The sequence below is a fragment of the Triticum aestivum genome, chromosome 5B, assembly GCF_018294505.1.
Source record: "Triticum aestivum cultivar Chinese Spring chromosome 5B, IWGSC CS RefSeq v2.1, whole genome shotgun sequence".
Lineage (NCBI taxonomy): Eukaryota > Viridiplantae > Streptophyta > Magnoliopsida > Poales > Poaceae > Triticum > Triticum aestivum.
Window position 1 is genome coordinate 713,064,375 of NC_057807.1, and position 13,908 is coordinate 713,078,282.

The window sequence follows — 13,908 nt, forward strand, 5'->3', positions numbered from 1 at the left end:
TTACAGCTAGAAATACATTTCCTAAAAGCATGAACACTTCGTATACTACCTGAATATTTTGTAATTTCGAAAATAAGAAAAAACACCTAACATGTGGGAAATGGGTGCACTAACTCCACCCCATTTAACTCCACGATTGTGCCGCATATATATAACGTTACAGTGCATAAAAGACATCAAACTAAAATGGGGTAGTTGGTTGGCGCATGTCCTTTGTGGTGCGTAGTTCGCGTGTTCGAAACTCGGCCTTGCAAATTTTTTGTTTATTTCAGTTGTGCACTGACAGGTGGGACCCGATGGTCATTGACACACAAACTCTTCTTGTCAGTCTGTCCCGACACTGCAAGTGGGCCCTGCACTCTTCTTGTCAGTCTGTCCCGACACTGCAAGTGGGCCCTGCGTCATGCTGGCATGTCTAGTCAGCAATACATACATATCTAGACATGATTTGAACCATAATGTCAAGTTATAGAACCAGTTCGGTGTATTTTTCAAGTTTAGGCACCAAAATGAACGTCGATGGCAAGTTTAGGCACCACCAATATTATTACCTCGAACATGTAGTATAGAGAATTTGCAATTATGGACTGATGGCAATCAGTGGATATGTTCATAGCTGGCAAACCATACGTACTACATATCCCTTGATGTTTGCACAACAGAAATATTCCATGGCACAGCAGCGGCAAAATCAGCATGGCACAGCTCTCCTTATGCAGAAAAACCATGGCATTTTCTCAACCAGACCAGTGATTATTGACAAGCACAGAGTAGAACAAACATTAGTAGTCAGTTACTCCAGAGCTCTTCTGTTCCGCTATCAAAATATGTTCTTTGAGAATCCCAGCGAGCTTTGTTTGAGTCCCTGGAGAGAATTGCCCCTCTTCCTCGAGCTCTGCCTCATTTTTCGCATTGTGAAATCCATCGTGATGTAAGGTTCTAATATTGATTAAAAGGCTTTTAGAATTAATTTATCAACAGCCCAAAAAAATACTAAAAGGTTTAGTAGTGGAGAGTTATTGACCCAAGGGCCCAATAACATAAGTGCCCCCCGCCTCCCCCCATAGCCGCGACGAATCTTTTATGTCAAAACAGTTTTTCAATTGAAGCAACGGTTTGAGCTATAAAATGTTTTGAATTTTAAATTTTATTGGAATCTTTCTGACATCAGCATTTTTGTCTCACATGCATGCATGCATACTTTTAAATCAATTTTAAGCTAATTAGGAGAGGGGAGTTCAAGCGGGGAAATTTTCTTGGGCTGCATGTGCGTATGCTTCGTTGCGTATCGTTTGGATCTGTTACTAATGAGCGGTCAGTTGGAAGTTAGTCTGCTCCAATTTTTTTATACCCCACTAACGGTTTTAGGGCTTCTGCTAGTTCCGGCTTAGAGGAGGAAACCCTGAAATTTACTCCTCTAGACGGTTACAGGGGATCGGTTAGAGTTGATCTAAGCCGGTAAATGAACGAATTTCAGTGTGACGATGGGTATTAACTCACAAATTTGATAACATCTCCTGTCGGTGAGATGACACAGAGTTTCTACTTTCTAGTTTAGTGGGTAGTAAGTTTCCTTTGCGAGGTTCATTTTTCTCGATCGACGCACTGGATGAAAGGGCTGGTGATGACTTGCAGGCCTTCACGCCCAGACGAACTGGACCAAGTAAGACGGACAAATTTAAAGGCTGTTGGAAATTCACACCTATCTCACCTGTCAATTCATGCATGGTATAATAATATGTGGAGGTGAGTGAAGGAAGGTTTGTGCGGAATAATACTTGTGGTCGTCCGTCGTCGTCTCCATTGAGTCTTGAGCAGATAAGACTCGAGAGGATGTGCACCACCCATGTCAATTCATGTCTAGTCCATGGATATTCACCGTAGGATTTCTCTCTTTAAGCGAAAGAAGCTGGTAGTTTCACGCAGTCACACCTCTAGCAATCATCGGCTCACCATTTGTGCTGCTAGGACGCACGCTCCTGAGTATTATAGATAGAACCAACTGTTGCTGCAATTTTTCGCCAAAATAATAGGTGAAGCTCTACTTCCAGTAAATCAGTTCATTCTAATGGTGGACCCCGTGACCGGGTTAGGAATAGGCATGAAAGCTCTAGGGTGGGTGGCATCGCCCATCATCTCCGAGCTTTTCAAGAAATGCTCCACCTACCTCAGCTTCGACGCATCGGAGAAGCTGCGGCAACTTGGGCCAAAACTTATATTGCTCGAGCGGGCGATGGAGGTATTTGACAAGATCCCCGGCAGGGATCGTCTGGAGAAGCTGTTTGAGGATCTCAAGTCTGCTTTCTATGAAGCTGAAGACATCTTGGATGATGTTGAGTACCACTGTCTTGAGAAGGAGATCCACAGCATGCCTCCACGCAAGAGGGATTGGGTGAAGAAACTCCTGCCCAGCCAATGCTTGAAAATTAAGGTCCTTCCTGTTCCTCCATGTCTTCCCAACCTTTGATTTCTCTGATTTTCTCCGGCATCCTTGCCTACATGTATGTATGCATATATGAAAAAGAGAGGTCATTTCCCTTTCCTATGTGCTTCGATTATTTTGGAAAATGCCCAAATCATGAATAATTGCTTGACGAAAAAATGTATCAAGAAACCTATCTATATATGTCTGGCCTTTGTAAACTAGTACAGCACTAGGCAAAAATAAACTGGAGCCAATAAATTTTAAAACACGTTACTCATCCCGTTATTCTGAAAGGCTCTAGATGATCATCAATATCGTAGAATTTCGCTACTACCTCACCCTCAACTTATAGCCAAATTTCCCAGATCTAGTGTTAGACAACTTCGGCATTTCGTGATCACCGTTAATGTACTGCTAAAATTACCGTGCCAAACTTTTCTACCACACCATGCCCTGCCTGTTGTTAGTCGCCATACAAAAACCTTGTTAATGGGAATTTAGAAGTTACTAGAACATTTCCCTTTCGACATATTAGTATCTTTTTTAAGCAAGGGTCAGTCCCTATAACAAACCTCTCATTCGTTGGTATCCACACTGCATGTTTCACAGGAGACTGGTATGCCCAAAAAGGAATTGAAGGATAGTCTAGAGAAGATAGAAGGAATTATAAACACTGCATACAAGTTTGTTGAACATCTCAAGTTGTTGACTGTAAGTAATGTCCAGGGAAGCCAAGCTGTTCCTGCCAGTTCAGGTGGTTTAGCAACTACTGCGGCTCCTCCGCCAATAGTAATAGGCCGCGATAAAGAGCGTGACCAGATCATTGCAATGCTTCATGAGAAGGAAGGTGATGATCAGCTAGACACAAACAGCAATTTATGTTATTCTGTAATAGGTATTCATGGCATCGGCGGGTCTGGGAAATCAACCCTTGCACAGTTAGTTTGTGACCATGAGAAAAAGTACAAGCAAGAGAAAAGGGACGGCCATTTTGACCTTGTAATGTGGGTTCATGTTTCTCAGAATTTTAGTGTGGATACTATTTTCAAGGAGATGTTTGAGGCAGCTACAGGGCATTCATGTGCTCACTTCAATAATCTTAATACCCTACAAGATAAGTTGGAGGAGAAACTACATGGAAAAAGATTCCTTTTAGTACTCGATGATATCTGGTGTAACATTAAGGATGAGAGGCAGCAAGGGGAATTGCGAAAGATAGTTTCACCACTCAAAGCTGGAGAAGTAGGAAGCAAGGTTCTGGTGACTAGTCGAAGCGAGGATGCATTACTAGTTCTGGGTGCTATAAAGCCGACATGTATTCCCATACCTGATTTGGATGCTCAGGTCTTCCATAGTTTGTTAATGCATTATGCACTTGAAGGTGTTGTCATAGATGATCATGTTCGAAGAAGACTCAGTATGATTGGGGCTGACATTGCAAAAAAGCTTAAGGGATCACCTCTAGCAGCCAGGATTGTGGGAAGACGGCTAGGCAGGAGACCCAAAGCTGAGTTTTGGGTAACTGTTAAAAATGGGAAGCTTGTCGACGGGACTATGGGAGCTCTGTGGTGGAGCTACCAACATCTTGATCAGCAGGCTAGGCGATGCTTTGCTTACTGTAGTATTTTTCCCCGAAGACGTCAATTGTATCTTGATGAGTTAATTAAATTGTGGGTGGCAGAAGGGTTTATAAGAACACCAAATGAACGGGAGGATGTAGAAGATGTTGGTCGGGAATACTTTGATGAGTTAGCATCAACCTCATTTCTGCAAAAGGCAGGAAAGTACAATGGCAATGACTACTATTTACTTCATGATCTTGTGTATGATTTAGCAGAGATGGTCGCCGGAAGTGATTGCTTCAGAATCGAAAATGGCTGGAGATGGGAAGAACCCAAGAGAGGAGTAGGGTGGCGAGGAGATGTTCCTCTAAGTGTCCGCTATCTTTTTGTTCAGAATTACGATGCGGAATTGATTACCAAGAAAATTCTTAAATTGAAAAGTTTGCGCACTCTGATCATTGATGCTATTGAAATGTATACACCAGTTGAGGAAAAAGTCATTGCGAGTATATTCAAGAAGCTGCAGAAACTTCGGGTACTAACCGTGGGGTGTTGTAATAATTGGGTAATCAGGAAGCCCGATGTGTTATACATCCCAGAAGCTATTATTGAGTTAAAGCATCTACGCTATCTTGCTTTTAGGACAAACATGTTATGCAGGGTAATTTTACCAAACGCAATGTCCAAGCTTTACCACATGCAGCTGCTAGATTTTGGTGAGTGCAAAAAGATGCAATTTTCCTACGGTGACCTTATCAAATTGCGGCATGTATTTGGCTTTTCAGGAATGGATATTTCCAACATCGGCAGGCTGACCTCACTCCAAACAATACCATCCTTCATAGTAAGAAAGGAACAAGGATATGAAGTAAAGCAGCTGAGGGGCCTAAACAAGCTTCACGGTAGACTTAGCATCAGCGGTCTTGAAAATATTGAGAGCAAGGAGGAGGCTCTTGAAGCCAATCTAGCTGGCAAGGAGCAACTAACACAACTAGTATTGTACTGGGGTGGTGATACGAGTCGCAATCCAGAAGTTCAAGCAGAGGTACTTGAAGGCCTTTGTCCTCCTGTGGGGCTTGAGACACTGCACATTTTGGGTTATGAAGGTTCGAAGTACCCAAATTGGATGGTGAGTACGCATAGCGAAGGACCAAATGAGCTGCAAGAACTATGGTTGTATGGATGGAGCCAACATGGACCTGCTCCTGAACTCGAGGCTTTCGCTCATCTTTGTTCGTTGGAGCTTTGGAACTGCACCTGGTTCGCCTTACCATGCAATATGAAGCACCTCATGTCGCTCAAGAGATTATTGATCGATGCATGCTTGAATATTCGGTCACTTCCAACATTGCCCCTGTCACTCGAGGAGTTTACACTCAAGCGGTGCAACGTTGAGTTTGTGAAGTCTTGCGAGACACACGGCCATCCAAACTGGCAAAAGATTGAGCACGTTCCCATGAAAAGTCTTCTAAGTCAAGGATGTAAGACTATGATTTGCGTTGCTGTTTTTTTTTCATTTGTATTTGTAGAGTGCTGCTTCCGTGAGGACGAACTGTTACTAACAACTTACCCTTTTTTCAACTTATTTGTTAGCTTTCCGTTCTCACGAGGATGTATGATGGTCTTGTGTCATGAAGACAGCGGAGGGAACGTTCAACGGAGAGAATTTGTAGTGGTACAAAGCAGCGCATGTTACCGTCCTACCAATGCACAGTAGCACCCGCCCTAAAAAGTTTTCTAGAAATAATCATCTATGTTGACAATATATATGTTTATCATCTCACAAGATTTCAGATCTAAATTCGATCTACATATTTTAGGGATGATCATATGAACACTCATACGGAGGAATTGAATTGTATTGGGAAAAAATTCATTGGTTTTTCTTTTTGAGAGTCACATGTAATTATTATTTTTTGCGAGAAAACTTCGATCTATTCATCTTCAATCGTGATAGTACAACTAACACCAAAAATAATAAAATTTACATCCAAATTCATAGATCACATGTAATTTTATTCATGCTTATAACAATTACAGGTACACTGGTTTGAATCGAAAACCCAAGAAAATACAAAGTAACTCGTATGACTAAAATTTACAATGAAATCTCTTGAAAACACCTTCTTCGCGGTATAAATTTTCGCTACAAGAAATACTTCAAAAGACTTCAGGAAAGAGGCTGCAATTGGACTGGTGCAACGATGTCGTCACTCTTTCACCCGCATGAACATTACCAATAATGATTTTTGAAAGCATCTTGAGTTGCCCATTCAAAAAGATGGAAAGTGTCGTGGAAAGGTCACGGCAGATGTCCTAGCAAAAGGACTTAGTCATGGAGCCATCGCAACTAGGTAGCTTAAAGGGGTTAAACGGGTCAAAGGACACGGGAGTTTATACTGGTTCGGCCCCTTGCGCTGAAGGTAAAGGCCTAATCCAGTTGAGGTGGTATTGCTTATGTCTCGATTACCAGGGAGCGAATCCGCTTGACCTAGCTTTCGATCTTTTATCTCTTGTCCTTGAACCGCCACCGGGTCGTTTCTTTATATACACAGGTTGACGCCCAGTGGCTCTTGGAGTCCCGGCCGGCTCATAAATAGTGTCTGGCTCGGTGACTATCTACTCATGCCTTACAATACAAGTCTTACATATGAGGCGGTTTACTCATACGGGCCTTTAAGTCGCCCTTGGGCCTTGGGCCCTTAACTGAACCACCATCTTTAATATCTCCGTGGGCTTCATATGATGAATCGCCATAGGTATAACCCGACCCCTCCTAGGCGGGTCATACTAATAGTTATATCCCAACATTAGGCCCCAGATTGATTTGAACTGGTTCATGTCAATCTTCAATACTTAGAAAAAATCTTCCCTTCTTCATATGTGCGATGATTCATGATCCGCCATGACGTCATCTTCTGGATTTGTGATAACCCGCCATGACGTCACCTGCCATAAATTCACACAATATCCAACATATCTCAACGGATCTTTATCTTAATAACCGTTCCGAGAATCGAGGCGCCCGAGTAGCTGGATAACTATGTTTTTTGGCCTCTTTGTTTTTCCGCCCACTTAGTAGCCTTCTCCTTATAAATAGTCATGAACGGCCTCTTCTCATTCTCCCCTCTTTCCTTCATCTTCCTCCTCTCGCGACCCTCCTGTACTTGAGCTCCGCCGCCGCCGCGAAGCACACCGTCGGCCTCGTCCTTGGCTGATGCATCACCCTGAACGAACCAGAGAAACTCCGGCGCTCCACCGCAGTCTGATCTGCACCAGTAAGTGCTCCTCCTCCAACGCTCCAGATCGCATTAGGGTTTCGGCTGTTCTTCGTGTTCTTCGGAGTTCTTTCCTAGTTCTTTCACCGTGGCACTCTTTGATCCAAAGACAACATATAACTTGTGCGGTAGTAGTTTTGTCTTTGCCTTCAATACCAGTGGCCCCTTTTTCCTTGAAAAGAGATCTCATTAGAGCTTATGAACTCCCCTATACTGGTTTTAGGTCTTCATTTATTTTCTTCTTCTGAACTGCCGTTGATCTGAAATAATAATTGTAATCTGTGAAACCTGTTTGTACGATACTTAGCAAAAACTACATCTTGATAGATCCACCTAGTCATGGCGGCTCATATCACCAGCTGTAGTTAAATTCAATGCTCAACAAATTCTTCTTTTAATAAACATCAACTGCTCATGGCGGCTTATATAACCCGCTGTAACTAGTCATATACTATTAGGCCCCTTTTTAAGCCGCCACTCTGAATATGAGTTGTAACACTTTCCTTCCGGCTTAAATTTGAACCGTCAAATTTGTCCTTTTTCTTTTTAGGGTTCCTTCTTCATAATGCCGCCAAAAACAACCACTTCATGTAATTGGGTTCGCTCAATCGTCACGGAAAACACACTTCAAGACTTTGTGAAAACCGGTTATTTGTCGAAGAAGTCTGTCATGTCTTACCGCGCCCCCAAGCCGGAAGAAGAGAAACCTCAGCCAAAGGAAGGCAAAGTCATTGTCTTCACTGATCATATGAACCGGGGCTTCTCACCGCCCAGCTCTAAATTCTTCTGAGACGTTCTGCACTTTTTCAACCTTCATCCTCAAGACATCGGACCCAATTTTGTGTCAAATATATGCAATTTCCAAGTGTTCTGTGAGGTGTACCTTCAAGAGGAACCCAGTGTGGAGTTATTCAGAGAGTACTTTTATTTGAACCGCCAGAACGAGTACTCCAATGGACCTAGTTTGGAACTTGGTGGGATTTCAATCCAGCGAAGAAGAGACGCAATTTTCCCTTATGCGCAACCGCTGAGTCATCCAAAGGACCGGAACCAGACATGGTTCTATTGCAAGGATATTTCTCCGGCTGATGAGAATGGACTGCCCGGCTTTCGCGCCCTGCGTCTTGAATCAAACCATCCTCTCCCCGACAAGCTGGTAGCTGCTGAACGCAAGAAACTTGCCCCTACCATTGCCAAGGTCAAGGCTCTGCTGGGGAACGGCTTAACTGGCATTGACTTGGTTCGATGCTGGGTTGCATGGCGGATTATCCCCTTGAGTCGCCGCTCCGGCTTAATGTGCACCGACACCGGTAGCACAAAGGATCCACTGCGCCACAGCTCCGAGGAGTTAACTGATGACACCATCAATGAGATGACAAAGTCTCTTCTGAATGAGAGCCCGACTGATTGCAGCAAGGTGGGCCTAAGCCCTTTCTGCGAGTCTAACCCGGCACCAGAAGTAAGCCGCCAAACTAGCTATTTTACCTTCATTCTTAATACTTTGTTTTAATTCAATTTTGATGACTTTGACAGGCTGATGTTGACTTCTGGATGAAGGAGTATGATCATGAAGCTGCGAAAAAGGCCAGGAAGGCCAAGAAAGCCGCCAAGAGAGCCACCAAGAAGAGGGGAAAGAAGCCCTGTGCTTCTGAGCTGCTTGAGCTGGACGACACCTCTGAGGTGGGGGAGCTGCTTGAGCTATTCAATCGGGAGGTGGGGTCGAGAATACATAGAAGGGGAATTGAGGTAGTGGGGGAGATTGGGATACGCTCATATAGAAGGGGAATTTGATGAGAATTTCCTTGCCTGCACCTGATAGCAATTTTAAACGTGTATATGAAAAATATTCCTGATGTATAAGAAAAATGTACAAAGTATATGGGAAAAAGTAGACATAGAAAAAATAGTTTTTCAAAAATGTTAAACATGTATATAATTTTTTCTTGATATATTAAAACAAATGTACAATGTGTATGGGAATAGTTGACATAAAAAATGTATGTTTAACAAATTGTTAGTAATGCACTTGAAAATGTTAAATACTTATAAATGTTCTTGATGTGTAAAAAGAATGTACTATGTTCGTCGCAAAAGTAGACATAAAACATATAAGTTTTAAAAAATGTTATTATAAAGCAGGACATATCGACTGCTATAAACTAGCACATATGCTACAAACTACTCCCTCCGTTCTCAAATATTTGTCTTTCTAGCCATCTCAAATGGACTACAACATACGGATGTATGTAGACATGTTTTAAATTGTAGATTCACTCATTTTGCTTCGTATATAGTCATTTGTTGAAATCTCTAGAAAGACAAGTATTTAGGAACGGAGGGAGTAGGATATATTGAGTGCCCGGGATTTGCCGCAACGGGAAGGAGTCAACGTTCCTGCAAAACATAGGCCTTTTGTTTATGTCATTATTCATTTTATTAGGTCTAAAATTAATTGACTAGATTTAATCGTAGGAAACATGCTAGCAATGATGAAGAATAAGGTTTTGCTGACTGCGACAACGTCTACCTGGCGGCAGACGAATTTTTGAGGGAAGCCGACGATCAACGGTTGATGTTGCCGGGTCCACCTGTCATATCGGAGATTGAGACCGACATCGAGACAGGCGCCAAGACTGAGACCGGCATCGAGACCGGCGCTAAGACTGAGACTGGCGCCGAGACTAGCGGAACTGGTATAGAACCGAAAGCAAAGAGATAACGACTTCTTAACAAGCTCAGGACTACTAGACTGGTGGTCACGGAGGTGGACGACAACAATTTTGAGCCAAACGCGCCCGCGGAAGCGCGCGCGTGCTATGACAATCAAATAGGCTGCATCGTACGGACAACTACCACCATCAACGATGAGAAACTAAAGAAGATAGATAATATGAGGCCCTCCCTTCTAAAGAAGTTGCACCAGATATTCTTGTTATTTATGCTTATGATATGTTGCTTCTACTTTTGCCAAGTCTGTCTCTTTTTATTGCTCAACTATATATGCTGCATATCATCGACTCATGTGACGATGCAGGTGCATAGATCATCGATGGCGAAGAAGTGCTACACCAGGAGTATACGACGAGTGGCTGGAGTGTCAGGCCCAGGTGTACCGGTTTCCGGTTTCCGAGCGACAGCCAGTAGTTAGTTTAGGTTCACACTAATGTGAGAGAGGAATACGAACTCATGTACTGCATAGTTCCGCTCTCACTCATAGTGATAGATGTTCTCGCATATATCATTGTTTAGATGAATGACGATGTAGTTGCAAGTAATCGAGACTTGTATCGCTATTTTTGAGATGATGACGAGAGACCACTTTGTGTTGGATGATGATTATGATGATGGCATGATTTGATGAGACTATTTGTATGTATATGCTATGATTACATTTGTGTGTGTATGATATGCTAAAGATTATTGTATAATACCTATTCAAATACAAAACAAATATGTAGAAAAAAACAGAAACTAATAAAACTAGCAGTAGCGAGGAGAAAAAAGTTAGCAGTAGCGCTCCCTTACCAGTAGCGCTTCATGCTAAAAAGCGTCGTAGATATTAGCAGCAGCGCTCTGCACTAAAGCTCGCTACTGCTAGCCTAGCAGTAGCGTGGGATGACACGTGCTACTGCTATATGTTAGTTGTAGCGCCTTATCAGTAGCACGGCATCCCGCGCTACTGATAGGCAAAATACCCGTGCTACTGCTAGGATTTTCCCTAGTAGTGTCTCCTCAAATATGAAGGTAGCGGGCGGCGGGTGGAGACGGGAGACGATCGAGAGGAGCGGTGATGCGGGGTAGTTTTTTTGGGTGCGTGTGTGAGGGTGGGGGAGGGAACGAAAAAAATGGACGAAAGTAGTGGGACGAAAAAAAACCATGGATACTATTCTACCAACTGAGACATTAGGAGTAGAGATTAATTATGATATAATAACTCACCCATGAATTTCAGCAAGGCTGTTGGTGAGTTCATGGACATACGAGTAATACGAATATAGCCTAGAAGCCAAAACATCAACAGTCCTCCTGTTGAGATTCTTCAAACGAGCAATGCTAGCGTTTGCACATGCTTTAACCAAGAGAACATCAAATTGGTATGTATCACTAACGATGACACAGTGGAAGAAATTCTGGGACGTACCACATCATATTTCTTGTGATCTATAAGGAAAATCAACACAAGAAGGTAGCAGTAGAATTCAATCTCCGGGAGTCCATGCTTGATTGAAACTTGAGCAGCTGGAGCTGCAGCATCAACATCCATCTCACTGCCATCTTCCTACAAGAGGTAACGCCATATGAATATCGATCACCTCTGAGCAAGAGAATACTCCAGTTTAAAAATATTGACGTGTACAGAATTAAACAGAAGCAAGTTCTAATCCCCTACGCACCCAAGCATGAGATTGCCAATTACCAATTAAGCATCAGAACAGAAGGAACCTGGTTCGACATAAACTTCAATAGTGAAACTCAATTGCAAAATATGAAATTACTCGAGGCTCGTATTGCATCATCATACAATAACAGTTGCCTTGTGGTTGCGGCAATGATCTAGATTATGAATTCTAATAAGCCAAGTAATCCAGAACGATCTGAAGTCATACATAACACGAGATACCCAAGACTGTCAATTACCAATTAATTGTCAGAACAGAAGGAACCTGCTTTGCCGTGAACTTCAACAGTGGAACTGAATTCGAAAATCTAAAGGCTCGCATTGCATCACCACACAGTAGCCGGCTAACAGTTACTCTACTACAATGGCCTAGATTATGTGTTCCCATTTACTTCTAAAAGGCCTATAAATCCAGAACGATATAACATGTCAATCGGCAACCAAGACACATGCAACACATGTAGATTAACAAACATAGCATTAGATGCTCACGTCCTTGAAGCTGTCATCAGATTCAGGCATAATTGCATGTTTATTCCAAATCACGAGATGGAGGGGCAGTGCGTGCGGCGCAAGAGGGGGAGTGAAAGGAAGGCCGGAGGAGGGGATATTGTCAGGGGTAAAATTAGTAGTAACAGATCGATGAATATGAGTGTTTTCTCCGGTGAATCGGTGACCAACTCGAGAGCTTTTTTATTCCAAACTAATATTTACCTACTCCTTTACAGAAGAAAACATGTATAATTGGAGAGAAAAATGCGTGGAAGGAAAAATCAATCGGGGCGGAAAAGGAGGGTGGAGACGAACGAACGACGTAGGAAGGAGTAGAAAGAAGATTAGTAAATTGGATTTGTTTTCTTAAAGTCCGTTATTTGTTTCCTTAAAATTCATTATTTATTTCCTAAAGCAAAATTGCATTGATGAGATGGATCGGTTGATTGGGTAAGTTAAGAAAGTAAGATATGTGACTTTTTGTACGGTAGGAAAGTGTTTGTTTATAAGGAAATAGTGAAGAAAAAATAAACCGGTGGCGTGGTGGGAGCGGAGACGGAAAAAAACCAATGAAAAAAAATGGTTAAAAGTGATGGGATGAAAATAAACCATGAATACTATTCAACCAACTCAGACATTAGGAGTAGAGATATGCTGGGATAGCATGGATGACGGTTTGATGAGAATTTCCTTACCTGCACATGATAGCAATTTTAAACATGTATATGAAAAATGTTCTTGATTTATAAAAAAATGTACAAAGTATATGGAAAAAGTAGACAAAAATATAAGTTTTTAAACAATATTTAGCATGTATTCTGCAAATGTTAAATGTGTATATACCTTTTTCTTGATATATTAAAAAAATGTAACATGTGTATGGGAAATATACGATGCTCAAATTGTTAATCATGCATTCAAAAAATGTTAAACACGTATAAATAAAATGTTCTTAAAGTGTAAAACATGTACTATGTTCATGGAATAGGGAGGCATAAAAACATATTAGTTTAAAAAATTGTTTATTATCTATTTCAAAAATAATTTACGATGTGTATGGTAAAAATGATGTACATAAAATTTGCATCTGATGTAAAATAACATACAATGTGTATGGTAAAACTTAAACAAAATATGTGAGTTTTGAAAAAAAAATGTAACCATGTATTTAGAAAATATTAACCTGTATACAAAAAATATTCCTAATATATCGAAGAAATGTTGAATTTGTATGTAAAATTATTAACATCAAAAGAAAGAAAAGCAACCAGCGAATGAAAACCGAGTAAGAAACAAAGAAAGAAGGAAAAAGGAAAAACCAGTAAAATCGTAAAAGAATCAAGAAAACAGATGAAAAAAGTGAGAAAAACAGAAGGCCGTAAAGAAACTGGTGAGGAAACAATAGAAAATCGAAAAAAAAAAGGTAAAAACTGGACTAAACCAGTACGTGAAACCGAGAGAGCGAGCGCGACGCTAATGGGCCAACCGTGCAACCTCCTAAAAAACGAGGCGCAAATAGAAGAAAAATCTGTGAGTAAATATGGGGAAGCTGGGATTTGGGAACCATCGTCGGCCGAAGTATCAGCCAAACAACTAATAGACCAAGACCACTTGGTTGTTTACAAACCGAAAACACTGTTATTTAATACTTCTCTTCGTACAACAATAACATACCCATATAAACCATTTGTTAAAAAAAACATATTTTAAAAAATATCATAAATTACCAATAAATATTTTTGCCAGCATGGT

General features: G+C 41.5%; 2 protein-coding genes across 3 annotated transcripts in view; one reads left to right on the forward strand and one right to left on the reverse strand.

Moving 5' to 3' along the window:
• The window catches only part of LOC123114497 (uncharacterized), a 62,169-nt gene that overhangs the window by 45,809 nt on the left and 2,452 nt on the right, over positions 1–13,908 (reverse strand). The gene's annotated exons all lie outside the window — the stretch shown is intronic.
• Positions 1,816–5,847, forward strand: LOC123114493 (disease resistance protein RGA2). Of its 2 annotated transcripts, none has more exons than XM_044535985.1 (3): positions 1,816–2,431; positions 3,035–5,468; positions 5,581–5,847. In XM_044535985.1, the coding sequence occupies exons 1-3, from the start codon at positions 2,069–2,071 to the stop codon at positions 5,604–5,606; spliced, it is 2,823 nt and encodes a 940-aa protein (XP_044391920.1). In that variant the 5' UTR covers positions 1,816–2,068; the 3' UTR covers positions 5,607–5,847. The 2 variants fall into 2 exon arrangements, with proteins under 2 accessions (XP_044391920.1, XP_044391921.1); XM_044535986.1 differs by lacking the exon at positions 5,581–5,847 and having other exon boundaries at positions 1,819–2,431; positions 3,035–4,648; positions 4,773–5,096.